At 39.3% G+C, this 18938-nt stretch overlaps 2 protein-coding genes across 2 annotated transcripts; both read right to left on the bottom strand.

Moving 5' to 3' along the window:
• Nucleotides 1-1014: 1014 nt before the first annotated feature.
• On the bottom strand, nucleotides 1015-12499 carry atp6v0a2b (ATPase H+ transporting V0 subunit a2b). Its single transcript, XM_070834043.1, has 20 exons — nucleotides 11966-12499; nucleotides 11519-11597; nucleotides 11087-11184; nucleotides 10740-10877; nucleotides 10526-10623; nucleotides 9381-9507; nucleotides 8158-8240; nucleotides 7942-8035; nucleotides 7084-7296; nucleotides 6421-6571; nucleotides 5970-6109; nucleotides 5680-5837; nucleotides 5412-5502; nucleotides 4629-4747; nucleotides 4321-4531; nucleotides 4040-4159; nucleotides 3803-3922; nucleotides 3583-3700; nucleotides 2720-2891; nucleotides 1015-2612 (listed from the first exon to the last, which is right to left on the bottom strand). Exons 1-20 carry the CDS (start codon nucleotides 12080-12082, stop codon nucleotides 2510-2512), a joined length of 2550 nt encoding a protein of 849 aa, XP_070690144.1. The 5' UTR covers nucleotides 12083-12499; the 3' UTR covers nucleotides 1015-2509.
• A 702-nt stretch (nucleotides 12500-13201) lies between these two features.
• tctn2 (tectonic family member 2) lies at nucleotides 13202-18138 on the bottom strand. The gene is made up of 18 exons (XM_070834048.1): nucleotides 18039-18138; nucleotides 17724-17837; nucleotides 17470-17540; nucleotides 17090-17291; nucleotides 16901-17001; nucleotides 16598-16797; nucleotides 16359-16479; nucleotides 16112-16265; nucleotides 15921-16004; nucleotides 15706-15828; nucleotides 15542-15616; nucleotides 15329-15427; nucleotides 15106-15223; nucleotides 14503-14606; nucleotides 14236-14383; nucleotides 13956-14096; nucleotides 13734-13822; nucleotides 13202-13487 (listed from the first exon to the last, which is right to left on the bottom strand). Exons 1-18 carry the CDS (start codon nucleotides 18136-18138, stop codon nucleotides 13366-13368), a joined length of 2166 nt encoding a protein of 721 aa, XP_070690149.1. The 3' UTR covers nucleotides 13202-13365.
• Nucleotides 18139-18938: the final 800 nt, after the last annotated feature.

The raw sequence follows: 18938 nt of genomic DNA, 5'->3' as shown, positions 1-18938 counted from the left end.
TAAAAAAAATTTGTTACCACTCCGCAACATTTTGAGTCCCAAAAGCCTTAACTGCTTTAAGTTTAATCTAAACTTTGACAACACTTAGTGGTGGGACACTACATTTATCTGAACAGTCGCACTGTGGTGGAGCGATTTCCGGTTGCCATGGCAACTAGAAACCGCTATGGTTTCCTTCCGCGGTAGTGAAGGGGCAGGCGTAGGGATACTATTCCCAGAGCGCAGACTAGCAGGCAGCAGGCAGCAGGCCACAGGTGCCTGTGGGTCAGACTTCAGTCTGAGAGGGAGAGCAATTAAAAGCTGTAAAATGTTATTAATGCATAATGAATATATTATCCTATAAGGATTATTTAATTGTTAGTAAGTTCTGTTGATGAAGCCATTATTATATAATTCTCTGTGGTTTTAACTTGTCAACACACACACACACACACACACAGCTTTGTTCAAAATAAGCCCATCTTAAAACAAAATAACAGCTTGTTAGTATTTATTTCAATTTCTTCATAATTACGTCAGATCAACACAGAGTCTGCTATTAATTGGGGTGCTAATTCAAAACTGATCAAAAACTGATAAATCTCTTGATCAGCTGATTTAAAGGGCACTTCAATGATCAGTTGGTGAATCAGAAATGTACAAATAGAGGAGTAACTGTTTCAGACAACTGATTTGATAAAAATGATGCAAAATGTACATTTTCTAGTAATCCCTCTCAAGTATACTGCATAAAGACTTTCATAGTTTTTCTGTGTACATTCAATTCAAATCACATCAAATTAAAGCAACGTATAAAAAGAAGCACAAAGGTCACCTTCCCAGAACCACAAATCATACTAGCTAAAGATTAGCTAGCTAAGATTTAAGTTAATGAACTTGGGAATTCTGACCGCAAACATCTTTAAAATATAAAATGTTGCTACACAAAATGGGTCAAAAATGTTTTTGGTGTTGTAGCTTGTCTACATACTCAAAAAAAACATATTTGAAGGGGGGAAAAAACAAACAAATACAATTTATTATTGACATGAGGATCGTTTTCTCAAAAGAAGTAGAGCACGTAGTGTTTGTCACACTGAGAGACAAGACAGTCCAAAATTTGGGCTGCATTAGAAGAAAATTACAACACCCCTTCGACTGACCCGTACAACAATTCGGTGGTTAACAAAAGGTGGATAACTGGTAATCAAACACCACTGGCCCCAATAAAACAGTGACTGCCACTTGTATCATCAAGATTTAACATCACACTAATCCACCGTTAAAACTTGACACACATAAGAAGGACACATAAGGTCATGACTTTCAAAAATGTGTGGCAGCATCTTACTGTAGCAAACTGTGTTACTAGTGAAAAAGTACAGACATTTCAACAATGTGACAATGATGACAGTTAAGCCTCCTTCCCATAGAAGAAAATACCAATTCTACACCATACTAACAAATCCACAAACTTAGCAAATACTACTAATGTAATTCCATCATCTCCTAATGAGATTTAATACAGGCCAACCACTGGGGTGGATATGGATAGAGTACGATCTTTCAAAGCAAAGGGCGCCCGTCCAGCAGAGCTGGCTCAACAAAGTAATGGAACGTTAAATGTTAAATTGTAGATTAAGTGGCAGATGCATAGGCAACACTGTGAATGCATAAAAGTAAAAACCATACCCCATTAACATTCATATTTAACTAATGCAACATTTTAAAATGTAATAAATTAAAAAATAATTCTGTAAAAGTATATACATCTCGTCACACCAGTCCATGATCCTTTGCAGTGTTTATACAAAGGAAACTGAAAAATTATACAGCATACTCTCATTTGGTTGCACGTCTGTAAGGCAGTCAGTACGACAAAAAGCTGAGCAAGAACGTAAGTACGTAAGTGAAAGGTGGCTCATTATTCAGTGTATGGAAACCAGAGTCAAAATAACTGAAATAACAACAATTATTCTGAAATTAATGACAAAATCAACTACAAATTGGAGGGACACAGAAATGAATAAATAAAATGTTTTTTTACTTCAAGGAAAGTTGGATGTTATTTTGATCTTTTACCTTATTTAATAAGCAAATCCCATTAAAAATAGCAACAAATTTACCCTGACAAATCTTGTGGCCAACCATTTTGTTTCTTACTGATAAGCTATCCCATACTGAAATCATATGTCTTTTCTTTACTCATTTACTCCAAGTTTGGTGGATGTGGTTTTTTCCATCCAATAAAACCTCAGAAGTAAACTGATGATTCTTACACTCGCACATTTGCAAAAGGGAAATTATTTCTTAACATTACGCTCTGCACTCTCTGTAGTCTTGAAACTGCGGGGAGGGCAGCGCGTTTCGGGCCAACGTGTCCCCATATCATGTCTGTACGAGACAAATTAAAAGATGAAAAGAAAAATATCACCTCATGACATCTCTGGAATATGTCTTTGTAAGCATGGAGGCCTGGTGGCTTGCTTTGGCTCTGTTTACCACCTAAAAGTGTAACCAGACGGTCTCTTCACAGTAAGCAATCATGCTCAAAGCTGGAGGGCAGGACAGAAAAGGAAAAGGGGCAAAACTTGACTCCAGTCCCACTGTAGAATTTATTCTGAAACTCCACCCTGCGGAAAAAAACAAACAGCTGCTATTAATATAAAACAGTGAGATAAGTCCAAGCTCTTTGGCTGTGTCAGTGATGCATGTACTTTAGCGTTGATGGTTATCTTACCAGTGCAGCCGGAGGGCATGAAGGAATGCAGACAGACCCTCCATCACCAGGAGGATGGACACAGTGAGAACAGCAAACAGGCTAAACACAGGCACCAGGAATAAAATCCCAAGACTGGTGTCCATTCGTAGTCCTACTCGCATCACCATGGCCCACAGCACCTCTGATAACTCTGAGAAAACAGAGAAAAGAGCATGTGCGCCATCGATGTAGGGAATCACGACAGAGGGGACGTATATGCCAGTTACTAATACTCAGGCCAGTCATTGGGCTACATTCCTTGGCTTTGATCCACGCTTACATTTCTGTGTCTGATCATGAACAAGGTTGCAAAATAGTTTGAATGGGTTCGACATGACTACTAAATGACTTCAGGGTTCATGTCAGAATTATGTTTGAGAGGGACATCAAGTAGTTCTTTCTTTAAATAGCATGCCAGTAATCTTATCTGACACGGCCTAATAAGATTTCTGCGACACTTCCATCACAGCTCAATTATGATATATGAAATCACTCAGAGATTAGAGATATTAAATTTGGTTCTGCCTTCGTTAAAGCAGTAATCAATTTTCCCTCTAATCATTTAATTTGTTATAGAATATGAATTAAAATCAGTTTAATAAGCCATGAAATGCTGTGCATGAGCACATTTTGAGATCTTCTCACACTGAGCCAAAAGTAAATAGTTACATTGTGGAATAAAACCTAAAAGCCAAAAAAACTACTTAAGTTAAACTTGAGTTATCTATAATTTATAAAATAACTCAGTTTATGTTATGATAATTGTGTGTGATATAAGACACTGTGTTCAATGTGTGCTTGTACAGCTAACTGTGTATTGTACTGCAAATGATCATACTCACGGGCATGTGCCAGGCTCAGAGCCCAGAGCCTTAGGTAGGAGGCTGTGTTGGAGATGCAACCTAGGCAGTACTCTATCGTGTGGATGGCCTGATGCAGGAGCTCATCTGCAAAGTCAAACTATCACAGCAACAAAACAAAACTCAGCATCACTGACGGAAAGTAATAAAAAAATAACCATGCTTGCGGATAAGGACTATCTGGTTGTTTTGCTGTGCTGACCTCCTCTGTCTGGCACTCTCCACTAGCAGAGAGATCACTGTGACTGTTGCCCTCCTCCATGTCATGAGTCCTCAACAGGTAGAGCTCCTCCTCACTGTTACGCCGCACTCGCTCATATCCCTGAGAAGGCACAGAGAAACAAACAAATCAGATGTTCATACTTACAGAGAGAGAAGAGAGATTTTTTTCTGTATCCATGCACACATTCACGGGCAGACATGCTTTTCAAACCCTCACCCTGTACATTCCCAGTCGGTGGCTTCCATTGTGAAGCCAATTAAGGTAGAAAGGTTTCCCCAGGAGGAGGACAGGCACTGAGAGAACAGCAATAACCACCAGAAATACCTGCAGGCCAGTCTGTGAGGCAAAAAACAACACTGAATCACATCACAATGATCTGTCTCAGTGACATCTGTAATGAATTTCAACCGACATTAGATTTAATGTGTTCAGTAAGAACACAGGCGCACAGTGCAGTCACACTGTAGCAGGAATGGAGCTTTACATTAGCTTCTCACCTGTCCTGGGTAGAGAGGCTGCACACCATCACCCTGCATGAGGAACATGTTTATGAAGTGGATGAGGATGCTCGGAGCCTGTCTGGAGTCCTTAGCAGTGAAAAACAGCCACTTGTAGAGTATCATGAACACCAGGTAGCCAAACAGACACAGCAGGAACAGGAGCTCAGGGAGAAAGACCAAGTACAGGTTGTGCTTCTTCCTAAAGTGCCTGTATTTGGTTGTGAAAACAAGGCAGGCTGTTAAAAACTATAACATCTAACATTAAGGGCTTTACAAAGTGAAAAAACAAACAAACTGGTACTTACAAATGATTATAAGTGCTGAGGATGACCCCGAAGCTCATGTGTATGATGCCCAATATCACTGACATCTTCATCTTATAGGAGTTCAGAAATGTAAGGCGGTTGGATGCCAAGTTCCAAATCTAAACAGAAAGATGCAGTGAGTAGTTTTAATTGTTACAAAATAAACTCCAGTAATGCTTTGATTAAGTCATGACAGGATGACATTGTGTCTGAAAGGGATCGAATAATGTCATAATGTAAATATTTTAATAATGTTAAATGTAATTTAATAATTTCTGCCCAAGTGATCCAATAACTTCAACTCTAAGGATTCAATCTAGGATTGGTATGCCTTTATGCGATTCATGGAAGCCAAAAACTAAACTGTTGAACATTTCAGCAAAATCACTGACGTGCTATGACAAGTGCGGTAACCATGTGGTGATTTGTATTATTTAACTGCAATGTTTTTGGCAATTATGCACACAAAAATGTGCTTTTGCATGTGTAACTTTAGGTGTCCATGTCCTTCTTACTGCGAGTATGATAAGGGGTGCAAACTCATCAGGGGTGACAAAGAAGTGAACAATTCAGAAGGCCCAGTCCTCATTTCATTCCCTGAAAATCTGTCCTCGCAGAAATAACCTATTTTGGAATCAGTTGACAAGTTGACAAGTTTGCATCCCTGATGAAGGCTCCTTGAAACCTCCACAAAGATGAGAGGCAATGATAAAATCTATGTATAAGAGATATGATATGACAAATTGTATTATTCACGACTGTCCTTCAATATTCTCTACTTACTGGGTCAATTCCCAGAGGGTACGGTCCATTGAAAACTCCTGTAACATTTGGATCCAGAGTAAGAAATCCATGCACGTGGAGATCAGCTTCCCTGTTAGACACAAATGAACCAGTGTGTGTTAAATGTGTGTCATTATGAAACAAAGCCACTCTTGTCTTTATGTCTTCAAACACGTATAATAGGTTCTTAACAATAAAAATAATACGTATGCTCTTCTGTGCCTGTTTAGCTGTTTGAGTGAAGTCCCTCTTGTCATGAACTACTTACCTCCACACCTTCTCTTTGAACATGGCCTTCACACTCCATCCAGACCCAAAGATGTTCAGGGACTTAGAGAAACAGTCATTGTATATCAGGCCAGTATAGATGGAGAAAAGGCCCATCAGCAGGATGATATAACGCCCCTCAAAAAATGTGTTCCAGATCTGCATGCACACATCAAAAGACCCAGTTACACTTCAGACACACTATATTGCACACAACAGCTTTCATTAGGCTGCTTCAGTGAGCCTTAAGATGTGCATCAGGTGAAAAATAGCTTTGGTGCGGCCACTTACCTCATTTCTTGTGTTTTTAAGTTTGCGGTTGTTCTCGTACAGCACCATCCAAAAAGCAAACAGAGCCATGATCACTCCGTGCCCCAGGTCTCCAAACATCACGGCGAACAGGAATGGGAAAGTGATGATTGTGAAAGGAGCTAGAAAAAAAAAGAAGTCAAGATATTTTTTTAAATGTAGCTCATTTTCACAAGCTGTAACAGTGGCTTTAGCTCAGGATCAAATCTAGTGTTGTGACAGGAGAGAGCATTTACAATAAAAAAGGCCTTTACCTTTGCTTCACATCTTTGATTTCTCACACAGCCACATGAGACCTTAACATGTTTTCAAACTGATAGATAAAGGACTTTGCAGGCACATTTTATTTTTGGAGCCTCTTCTGATAACGTATTTGTGCATATACAAAGAGGAAAAATGAAAATCCCAAAAAAAGCCAAGGGATCCCACTCACCAGGGTTAACCTCCCTGTAACAGCCCACTCCATAGGCATCCACTATGTTCTGGAAGCCAGATGTAAATTTGTTGGTCCTTATCAGGGTGGGGGGAGTGTCGTTGGTGGGGATACGATTGACAAAGGAAGGAACTGTTGCTCCACTTTTCCTCTGAAATACCAACGTCAAATCAAAAGGTCAGCATGCCGCCATAAACTAATGGCACAAAATGTATTCAAACATTGTTTACAACTGCAAAAAGTAGGCGATACATGCAATTTCACAAAAAAGAAAAACAGAAAGAGACAGTGAATATAATGTCCCTTTGTGGTTCAGTACTTTTAGCATAATGCAGTCATTTTGGAGCCAGATGTGGCAAAATGATAAATAAAGCTCTGTGTGAACGGTTATTCCATTTGGTGCATCTTTGTATGTCTTCTTTGTGTGTCTTTATCCCAAATACACAGCCTGTCCTCCTCACTACACAAATTGAATGAACAGTGGCATTTCAGTGCTCTTGCCATGTCATCCAAAATATCTTTTTCTTCAACTTAAGAGAGCAAAATGAAACCAATGCCTCATACAGAGCTTGCTGGCAAAGCAATAGCCCTGGTTAAATAAACAGAAAAAGAAAGCCTGTGGCGAGACCAAAGTCAAACAGAGCAACTCTGCGGTTTCCTCACCGATCCTTCTTCCAGGGCCCTCCGCAGGGTGGGAATGTCATTGACAGGACACCACACCTCAGCGATCAGACACTTGTTGGTGACATCAAAACTACACTGGTTCAGAATATAGTAGATGGCCTTCATCTTCTTGACCTGGATGACCCAGGTGTAGACAGACTCTGAAGCCTTAATCAGGACCTGTTTCAGGTAGTCCTCTGTCCTATGAAGCACCTGGACACACACAGATATACACAGGAACCTCAGTTAAAGTTTTGTAAAGTTTGCTAACCTGACAGTTTTTCAGTTTTCATGAATATGTATGGTACATTAACATGATTAAACATTTACATATTAAACAGGAGCCATTTGTCAGTGTGTGTGTGTGTGAGAATATGAGGCCAACAAAAGGAGCAGCCAAGAAAAGGGAAGGGATGAAAAAAAAACAAAAAAAAACTGTTCAACTTTTAGCTGAGGCCTCATGTTGATCATGTGCTACAGGGGGTGAAACCAATTCTATTTTTCAGTCACAGTGTGTTAAAGCTACCAAACGATTCACAGTTTACCAGACAGACTCTAGAGCACCTGACTGAAAGTGGGTTAAACTTTTAGAAAATAAATCAGCCATTTCATTTTGTTCTTTAGTTAAAAGGCAGCTTGGGAAGAGGATGTGATGTGATTGACTGAACCCAGGATTTTCTACAAGCGTGTTTTGGCTTATATCTTAAATTATCCAGCTTATATTTTAACTGGGAGATGGCGGCAAACACATTTACAAGTAAACCTTTAACAAATGGCAAACAGAACAACTACCTTCTGTCACCAACTAAACATCTGCATTAATAGATTCTTGAAAAAAAAACAAAAAAACAAACATACTGTGTGCAGGTCCTGAATGCGAGTCTTTAATCCTTCAACAACATCGTTCCTCTCCTCATTGCTACTGGGGTACGGATACAAGTGACAGTGGTAGCTATGGAGGGAGAAAACATGTTATTCACAACTTACTACTACTGCTGAGGCAAGCACAAACAAAACAAACAGATATCTGCCCCTTTTTTTCTGCTATTAATATAACAACCATAGAATAATTACCAGTCACAGATCTTCTTCACTTTTTGGCCAATTTGGTCGCCCCAGTAAGAGATCAGGAACACCACACTTTTGGTAGGCTCACCCTGCAGAGAGGAAGAGGAAGTCATCAGTGATAAGAGCCAGATGCGCCATCGATAACAAAAATAGAAGAGTCATCCTGGGCTCAGAGTAGGTTTTCTTTTTAGTGTGAACAAACTTTCTGTTCAAAAAACTTTATATTTGATATAAATGAACCAATCATATGTATTTTTTGGAGGGAAATTGGGTATTCTCTACCCGATTTTTGAAAAGGCACAACTGAGGATTTTTTTTGTTTTTTTTTTTATCTTAATGTCAAGCAACACATTAACATTGCTTGCAAATTTTCCTGATTTTCCATCGGTGAAAGTATGTCCTGACATTCCATTACTGATCAGTGGCAGGCGTGCATGCCTGCCTTCAGGTCAAGCAGAGGAAATGGATAAGTGGATTAGTGGTGTCACTCAATGTGAATAGACAAGATCACAGCACTCATTGTTTATGATAACAGCAAGAAGGACACAAACAGACCCCACAACAGCTTCACTGGTGTCCCATTATCTAACCAATGTACATTCATAGATTTGGTCACAATTTTTTTTCCCTTTTTGTCATTTGTAATGCTTGACAATACTCTGTTCTCTGCACTGTGACATTCAACATGAAGCAAATGTGTGTTGTTTTTCCTATTAATAAATTGATGCTATTGTAGCTAAATTAACTGATCCGTTTTTTCATACAATATTTTACTAATATTCTTGGGGAAATGTCATGACCTTGAACATGGCATAAAACAGGTTAAGGATATATATGCATCAGCTTATACGTGACTTATAAATTGTTTCATTCAACTCACTGCACATCAATTTACCTTTTACCTACAAACAGTATGGATACAGAGAATATTGATTCGTTCTACAAAATTCCTGATCATGTACAGACACAGAAGATCTCATTTGTCCTTAGAAGCACTCATGGATGAAGCCAAAGGTGTGTTCAAAGTTGATTTAGAGGAAAATAATCTAATCTATTTTGAATAAATAAAGTTTTAAAAACTTAGGGAGTGAGATGAAGACAAAATCTGTAGTTCATGCAAATGTTTCCTCTGCCTTCCCTTTTGATATTTTAAACTCACATTGTGATGCAGGAAATACATAATAAAAGTAGTTAAACTGTAGAACAAATAGTGGCTTTGAAAAACCCACCGTGTCCGGATCGTCCAGATACTCCTCGACCTCAGCATAGCTGAGGATGGTGTAGCCTTTACACACTCTCCAAAGCATCCGCTCAAAGGCCTCGATCTTCACCCTCTGAATAAGCCCAGAAATGAAACTGCAAGAAGATGAGGAGACCATTCACAAACACCCTAACACATGTGCCTATTAGGGCACACAATCTTTTAAACAAAGCTTTTAACTTAAATATATCACAAGAATGATATCATGATAAAATCACAGTAGCCCATAATAAAATTATTTAAAATTCATCTTCAACATTGTTGGCATTGTTTTCATAATTACATTTCCAAATTCAGAAATTGTGCAACTACTTCACAAAAGAAAAGTTTTTATGTAAAATATATATATATATATGTTTTTATTCCAGGTCATTCTGAACTTAAACCAACATCTTCACTTTCAAATTTCAATTCCAAATAATTAACAATATCCAAATAATTACCAGCCACAACCAATGGTTATCTGGGAGACAGGGAGGACGGAGGCTGTGTGTGTTCGCATGTGTCAACACCCTCACTGACACTTGTGCGTGTGAGCAATCTGGTTAATGTCACACTGACTACAGATGTGCTATCACCTAAACACGTACTGATGCCACATTGTGCTCAGCTGAATATAGCACAAGCTTCCTGCTGTAACTGTGACACTGTCTGTGTAGCAGGATAGAAGCGTAGTGACTGCAGAGACATGCATCTGTGAGGTTAGCAGTCTCTCCTTTGAGCTGTCGCTGCACATTCCCAATCAACAAAAACTCACATTCAACTAAACCTCTGTCATTTTTACAGAGCCCAAACTGTTCTCACACCACTGAGTTAACTTCATGTGAGCAGTATAAACTCTAAGAATCTGTTTTTGTTTCAGCCACAGCTGCATTTCAGTTATTGCAAACGTGTGAATTTCTTCTGTTTGTGTGTGAACTGTGTATGAAGTGAGTCTGTAAGTGAAAAAAAAAAGTGCCACATGATTGATTTTAGTCTTTCTTTAAATGTGTAGCAGCAACAGTGCATCCCACTTACTTTTATGTTAAAGGTAAATGATGACAGACCTAGTGCTTCCTAAAAGTCCAAACACAAACATGAAGCTGATATGACTTGCAGAATTTCAGCCCTCACCCCAGTTTGGCTCCAAGTCTCTGCATGCTGCTGTAGTCCATCATCGAGTCCTTTTCTAGGAAGGGAAACTCCTCATACTGTACTTGTAGGGGCTCCCGCTAAAAGTAAAGACACGATGCATGCGGTAAAGGAGAGAATCAAATCAAAGAACGGATTCTAACTGTCATAAAATAATTATTTGCTTCATAACTACATAATGGGATGGTGCACTAACATCAGCAGTTCTTTGTACAAAGTTGCGGGTGATGCGCAGCATGTGTGTGTACTCTGTCAGCTCCAAGAGATTCCTCTGCAGCTTCTCTTTATTCCTGGTGACTTCACCCAGCTCCACTTCTAGCCTCTGCAGCTGCTCCTATGATCACACACAAAACCCAGTCATATACCAATATAATATTACATTTTAAGATAAAAATATATATATATATATATTTTCAGCGTAATCGTAGAGCAGAGCAAAGTGAGATTCAGTGTTTTACATAGAGAAAATACTGCACTACATACATTTAGTTGAACCGTTCAACGTAAAAATGATACATGATGATACATAAGCAGGTGACTAACCATTATAGCAATGACATGCTTGGGTAAAGGAGCCACTGGGTTCACGTCTCCTTCTGGCAGAGGAATGTCTGCTTTCTTGACTTCCCTCAGAAGGTATCCTGTTTAAAATTAATATCAATCTTTATATGCATTATATATTCAACTTTACCACTGGATTTGAAGCAACATCTGACAGTGTGCTGCTCCTTTCCCTTAATCTAATAAAAAAGGGTTTCGTTAACCAAAGATGGCATTTCATTCAACCAGCTGACATTTCTCATGACTGTCGGGTCAGTGGCTCTCAATTTAATTCAGAGAGAAGGCCCTCTGTGTCCTCATGTACTACATGTTCTTCAGTCATTATTGCTTTATATTCATCCTGTCTGAGGTTAAAGAGTTTGATTTCCTACCTTACTAGTATTTTTTTTATAATAAAGATAAATATATGCTTACCGAGGATCCTCTCCATCTCTTCACATTTTTTTATCTCATTGACATGTTTTCGCTGGAAGGCGTTAACACTGGGGTTGAGCTGAAACAGGTTCAGAGGACACATTCAGTCAAGAACTGAATGATTAACAATCTTCATCTCCACGACAGTGTGGGACACACCACTATCTCCAGGACAAGCCATCATAAACAACACAGTAAGTACCTGTAGGGACTACTTTACAGCAGCATTTTACAACAACTATGATCTATGGTGTCTGGAGGATGCAGATTACTTCCTCTGTGAGCAAAACTGCCACGTGTGGTTTGAAATGAGGTAAATGTTACAGAAAGTAACACTTGGTTGAGTGTTTCCAATGTTAGAAAACTCAGCAGTAGCCTCATTCAAAGTGAGATATTACTGTGTTTTTATTAGTTAGGAGATTAAAATCGGTCTGTCTCGGGACTTACGTCTCTGAACTCCACAAGCCCCAGTTCTCCCAGTTCACTGATGCAGTCGTATGCTGACCCGGACTGCAGGAACAGTTGGGCCAAACACATCTCCTCACCCCGGAGCAGGGAGCTCATTTTGACAGGTCGCTCTGATATTTGCCTGCTCAGCCGTCGTGCTAATGTTAGCAAGCTAACAAGTGCGGTTCTCCGTGAAAGTGTAGCACCTCAACGGCGGTCAGTCAAGTCCATTGTGGTGCTTTTCATGCTCTGGCTGCTGTGATAAAACAAAATTTGACTAACATCACGGACACTTTAGATAACCATTGTTACAGCAGAGGCTGTTCCTGCTAGCTAGTGGGTTAGCCAGTGAGCGCCGGGCTGTTTAGTTCTTGGATGGAAAAACTTGTTTCCTCAAAGTTGGACCTGAATTTGTGAAGCCAGCGGTTTAAAGACAGCTACCGTAGCATATCCAGAGGCGCGGTGTGAACTCTTCTCATAGTTTATGAAGTTTTAGCAGCCGTCCGCTTGTGGTCTCCATAGTACTACACGTCACTCCACTTCTCACTGTTGAACAGGACCGACTTCCACAGCGCTGAGTCCACCTTTGACCAATGAGCGCTGCCACCGCGAGTCTGCGCACTACGCATCAGACAGGCAACAGGGCCTATAAGCCCTCCACGCTGTCTGAAGGCAAATGTACACACAAAGCACCTTCACATTTTCCCTCTTCATCGATACAGACACGTCAGAGGCTAATAGGTCCACCAGACAGTATTACAGAAAAAAAAAAGTCTTCATGATGTAGTGAGTTCTTACCATTATCATAACACAAATTTAAAAAGGGGCTCTGAAACACTTGAGAAGTATCTAGGATATTCAAAGTTGGAGCACTCATCTCCTCTGAGGTGATGCTAGTTGCCATCAGCCACTTAATGTTTATTCTTTAAATATTATTCTATTGCTCAGCAAGAATAAACACTTATATATTATCATTGGCAGATTTAACTGCTAGATGAGCGGGGGACCTCTGTGTGCCCTGATTCAGCTGGATCAAATATAATAATATGATATATAATATGTGGGAGCATTTAAAAATGAATAAACAAAGACCCAGCATTGAGCCATGCCACACTCCATAAGCTTTTCAAATCTATCAATAATAATGTTGTGATGAAAAGTATATGTGGGACTGAGCTTGAAAAAAGTCATAGAAAAATATTTTTATTACAAAATGGAGCACCAATACTATTTACATTCCCACAAACATATTTTAAACATGTAAAAACTATATAATTATAAACAGGGTCTGATGGAAAATAAGGTAATTACATCCTTTTGTTTTGTTTCTCACTCCCCCATTATCCCTTTGTCTGAGTGTCTTCTTTTTTGTTTTTCTCAGCATTATTTTTCTCAGAGTTTCAGCGGGCGGCACAGCTCCACACCTGTCTGATCTGCCTCCATGGAGTCCCAAGAATCGAGGCAGTGATAAAGAAGAAAACCAAGATAAGACCTTTAGCCAGTGCCTGAGAATACCTCTCACCTGGGGAGGACAAAGGTAAAAATAAGTCAGAAATTTAGAGATGAAGCTGCATCGTCCTTATTAAAGTCCTAAATTCATAAAGCTGTCAGCTCTAAAGATGAACATAACGATTATGAGCTTAAATGATGGATTTTCACAGTAATTACATGTTTCTTAGCATGATGAAAATTTACAATTTACTGAATGATCAACTAAAGGAAACAATAAAATACTGAACAGATTTCGTAGGACTTGATAAATTCCCACCTGTGTAATACTTAGTGAAGGGGAAGGCAAGCTCCAGCCAACACACATCATTCCTGTTACAGTCATACTCTGTGAAGTTGATCTGAAACCTGGGGGAAAAAGTCAAACCCAAACATCGGACTCTAGGTTAGAACCAGTCAGGCAGCTCATACATTATAGAATTTATTTGGCTCAAGTTAACAAATCTACGTATTACGGCAGTCTTGCTGTTTGAGGCGGCACCTGGTTTTTGGTGGACCTGTGTTGATAGGAATGTCAGTAAAGGTGACTGCCGAGGTGACGGGGAAGAACTGAGTCTCCACTGGGTCCACACATGGAGAAACACCTCCTCCACAGTCCAGTGCCCAGGTAGACAGGCTGTAGCTAAAATGATCAAAATAAGATCCTTGATTCACAATGACTTATAATACCTTTGGTGACTTATAACAATTACCAGCTCCTCCTGAATTGAGAACACAATTTACAGTGAGTCATTTACAATGAGTATCCCCCTGATACACACCTGACTTGCACAGCACGGATATCCCTTTGAGTTATGCCGTCTACCATTCCAGTGATGAGACTCCAAATATGAATATGCTGGTGGGATGGGATCCCATAGCATGAACTTGTGGTATCCTCCATAGTTGTGCTTGTATTCAGTGTCACAACTGGAATTCACATGTAGAAAAGAAAAAGAAAATTGGCAACATTGAATACCAAATGCATGATATCATTACTCAAACATATAAGGACTGCACAAAAAGGAAACTTTGAACTATCTACTTACAGCTTATATTCACCCAGTCTGTCATGGTTAAAGGATCTGGGTTTCCACTCTTTGCCACATATGTGGCTGTAATCAAAGCCGCCTGGAGAGAAGTTACAGTCTTTCTAAAAGGAGAAAAAACATTATATTTTACTCCAGTACAAATATATATACAGTGGGGCAAAAAAGTATTTAGTCAGCCACCAATTGTGCAAGTTCTCCCACTTAAAAAGATGAGAGAGGCCTGTCATTTTCATCATAGGTACACTTCAACTATGAGAGACAGAATGGGGGGAAAGAATCCAGGAAATCACATTGTAGGATTTTTACTGAATTAATTGGTAAATTCCTCTGTAAAATAAGTATTTGGTCACCTGAAAATTACAGGCCTCTCTCATCTTTTTAAGAATAGGGTTAGACTGAATACTTTTTTGCCCCACTGTGTATATATATATATATATATATATATATATATATATATATATATATATATATATATATATATATATATATATATATATATATATATATATATATATATATATATATATATATATATATATATATATATATATATATATATACAGTATATAGACACAGATGAATTCACGGTGGGCTACTGACCTCAGGAGAGTACACTCAGTCAGATTCTGTTGGCTGACACGTAGCAGACATCCTGATGTTGAATTCTCCCCAAACAGAACTGGCTTCCTCTCAGCAGTGGAACAGAGTCCATCACTCACTGTAAGCCACATCAGAAAGCAGTCAGTTAGTCAACTTGTAACAATTCACTATTATACTACATATAGTGAGCCAGAAATCAACAGCATGACTTAATAACTTTCACCTGGTTTCCAAAGATTGATGGACGTCCTCTGTATTAAACCCGTATTATTGTCCAAAGTGTCCTCCATTCCAGCAATGACAGGCCTTCCCACCTGATAACCTATTATTTAAAATGTCTGTGTTACCCAATGTAACAGGTACTGTGAAATATTTTCTACAGAACAGTTCACTTCCACAACCATTCTCAGGACTAAATATTTTGCCTTGCTCTCACCTGGGTTCCCTGAGTTGGTCTCACCCATGAATTCTCCATTTAGAAACACAGCAGAATACCTTGTAGTTAACACCACTGTTTGGGAGATAGAATAGCAAAAATGAGCCAAAACTACATCAAACATATCTATTAAAATTACCATGGTATGTGTCATGGGCACTTACCACTACTATTTGAAGTGATGGTCCCAACAGTGTGCGTTAGTGTGATGCTTGTGATGCCATTTCCTTTCCAGTAGAATTTGTAATCCAGCGCCAAGGTCACATTCTCACAAACCATTTTCTCATCTGTCAGAGAAGTATTAACATATTTCAACATTTAGGTTAATTGTCAGTTTAACCTGCTTTGATAATGATACAGTATGTTGTACACTACATACCTGGAGAGGCAACAGCCTCTGCACTTGAAATGAACGGACTCAAGTCAGTGGCCACTTCATCAATGACATCCACCATAACATCGCCTGGAATACAGCCAAAAAATTAAAACAAAAAGTAAAGACACATGCATTCAAAGAGCTCCAGGTCATAGCAAAGCATTGCTACAGTATGTTTAGCAGGTAAAACATACCGCCTTGCCCATCCTTCACTTTGATCCTCAAATCCGTTAGTGATGTCAGTAAGGGAGATCCAGTTGGACAGGAGAGTAGCAGAGTTACACACGTGTCTTTGAAATTTTTCAAAAATGCTACAGGAGCATTACTAACACACCGCCCAAGCATCTTCTGTGGAACAGAAATATACAAGGGATTAGTTGTTACAGCTTAGGTAACACATGCAATGCAAAATATAATCTAAAAAACATACATACAACTAACCTGGGGAATAGTGAAGTACTGGTCATTTAAAGTGAAAATAGGACTTCCTTGATTATAAACATTTACTGGCACCGGAGTTGACAAAATGGGCATTTGGAAGGATGGACCGGGCTTAGATGGACTAGAAAAGTTAAAGGGCAAAAGATCAATGGTTAATGATAAATGAAAATGAAAAATGTCCCAAAAATGAATTTAATGACACACACAATAAAAAAAATATATATTCAATCATTTCTCACATTGTGTATCCCTGATAAAAAAGCCCAAGGTAAGGGTTGTTTTCAGGTGGAGAATTGACACATAAAAATGGAAACCAATCTGGGGAGTTCTCAGAGGACTGCACAGAGCACTGATAATCTGGAGCAGGAGAGACCTGTCCGCCAAAGGGCCCTGGGAGACAGTGGGACACAAACAGCTTCAAGTCTTCAATGGAGCAGTCCTGTTAGAGTGAAAGACAGGGTGTTAATTAACACACATGGTAATACATTTGCCTAAAATGTGTTCTCTTGGTAAACTTGTACTAATGTGAGGGGTGTAAATACCTTGTCACAGCAGCAGCGCACATCACATGCGCTGAAAGTCAGGTCACAGGGACAAGAGCCCAGTGGCAGGTACACTTGGTTAGGGATGATGGTGTTATTTTCTGAAATGGACAGGAGATGTATAGTTATTAGAAATGCAGCACATCCTTAGAACGAAGGCCCATTTTTATTCAGTTCCATTTGAATTACCAGCTCCAATATTAGCAGGAAGCAACAAGGCATGTATCTTGGCCTGGATCACCAGTGATGTCTGAGGTGTGCCGCCGACACAGGCCGCCACCTGAAGAGTCTCCAGGACGCACAGTGGCTTTGGACAGCAGTCTGTGTCTGTCTCATTCTCACCACACAAACGCAGACTTTTGTTCAGTCTCAGCTGAACTCGGACTGCAGTCTGGGGTATCAAATGAAACAAGCATGAGGCATAAAGAAAAATGGATGTTCACAATACAATATCAGCACTATTAAAATAACCTATAAACTTTGTCCAACTGCCTCTTTCTTAAGCATTATTTCAACATGGCCTGTAAATATGATGAATATTACTTTTTACTGTAATGCCGGCTCCTTACCTTTCCCACCTGCTCTGTTGAGGGCACCCACTGTGTAAACTCAGACACACATGAGGGAGAACCGATGCTTCCTGTGGAAGAAAACAAACCATCACCAACCACCAAAGCTTTTCAAAATAACAACAGACATCACAATCTAAGTGTACTACGTTATAGTAGATATTAGAGCAAGGAACTCCAGACACTACAAGAAAACAAGTCCCCTACAAAGATGGACTGAAGGGAGAGCATCGGGCTTTCTCTATATATTTCACCTGTTGTGTTAGATGGAGTTACGGTCCTCAGACTCAGAGAGATGTCCGACATGTTTCCAAGTAAAAGCGCACTGACCGATGGTCCGGTTGTAGTCAGATATAACGGCTGGAAAACTGTTGGACATAATAGGAACATTTATGTTTACTGCTTCACTATTAACTGCATAAAATTATCTAACAAGTAACTAAACTGAAGTAACTTTTAACGATAGCATGGGTCTCTAGTTAAGCTAACTCTTGGCTAGCTCTTTACCGCTAGCTCGGTTTGCTTTAGCAGCGTTAGCTATTTTAATGTAAAACCAGTTAAGGTCTTACCGACAACGTTTTGAGTGTGAGCCAAATAAATGAACAGTAAAACACATGCGGCCGGGCGTGAAATGGACGAACAAAACAGTTTATCAACCACGTTAGCCATTAGGTTCACTTCGGATTACACAGTCGACATATTTGTAAACTGTTAGCGTTAGTGATGTCATGGCAACGCAGGCTGCCAACGAATCAGAGCCGAGAAAAGGGCAATCCGGAAGTTACGCTAATTTACGCTTAAATTCATGAGGGCGACCCCACCTGTCCGGGAGTGGTCAGTACATGTACAGACCGGGACACCGGCAGGGTTTGATTACTGTCACTGAACACAAATTATACGGTAATTTATGCTACCAGAAACGTAATCCATTGAATTATTTAAAAAAATATCTGGATATTTATGGATTACCTCCAAATCAAACATTGAAAATATTGCACATCACCACAAAAATGTGATCTCCACTAATATTCCTTTTTCTCTCTGTACATCTCATAACACTGTCAATGCAAATAAATGGACTTTGCTACAATATGTTGTTACAATATGTGGGATCCTGTTTCCTCAGTTTGAGTGTTTGTTGCTGTTTGTGAGTTAATAGCGTTGATTAAGTTTCATAATAAAAGATAAGTAATCAAAAGTGTAGTGAAGTAAACCTTGAACATGTATGTGTTATTGCAACTGTCAAATGTAATTGTAGTTACTTATTTTTTGGTAATCTTATTACATTATCCCAGTTACTACTCAACACAGTGGACGCTGGTCATCAGTGAAGTAACCACTGGAAGGCATAGCACGTTAAATTCAAGTAATATTATTTACTGTGCTCATATCTATATTTACAGTTATTTTAAGAAGGTAAGGGGGAGTCCGTAGCCCTACTAACAGAGGCAGTCTCATCTTCATAGATT

This window comes from Pempheris klunzingeri, chromosome 7 (genome assembly GCF_042242105.1).
Source record: "Pempheris klunzingeri isolate RE-2024b chromosome 7, fPemKlu1.hap1, whole genome shotgun sequence".
NCBI lineage: Eukaryota > Metazoa > Chordata > Actinopteri > Acropomatiformes > Pempheridae > Pempheris > Pempheris klunzingeri.
This window is presented reverse-complemented; position numbering and strand designations above follow the sequence as displayed.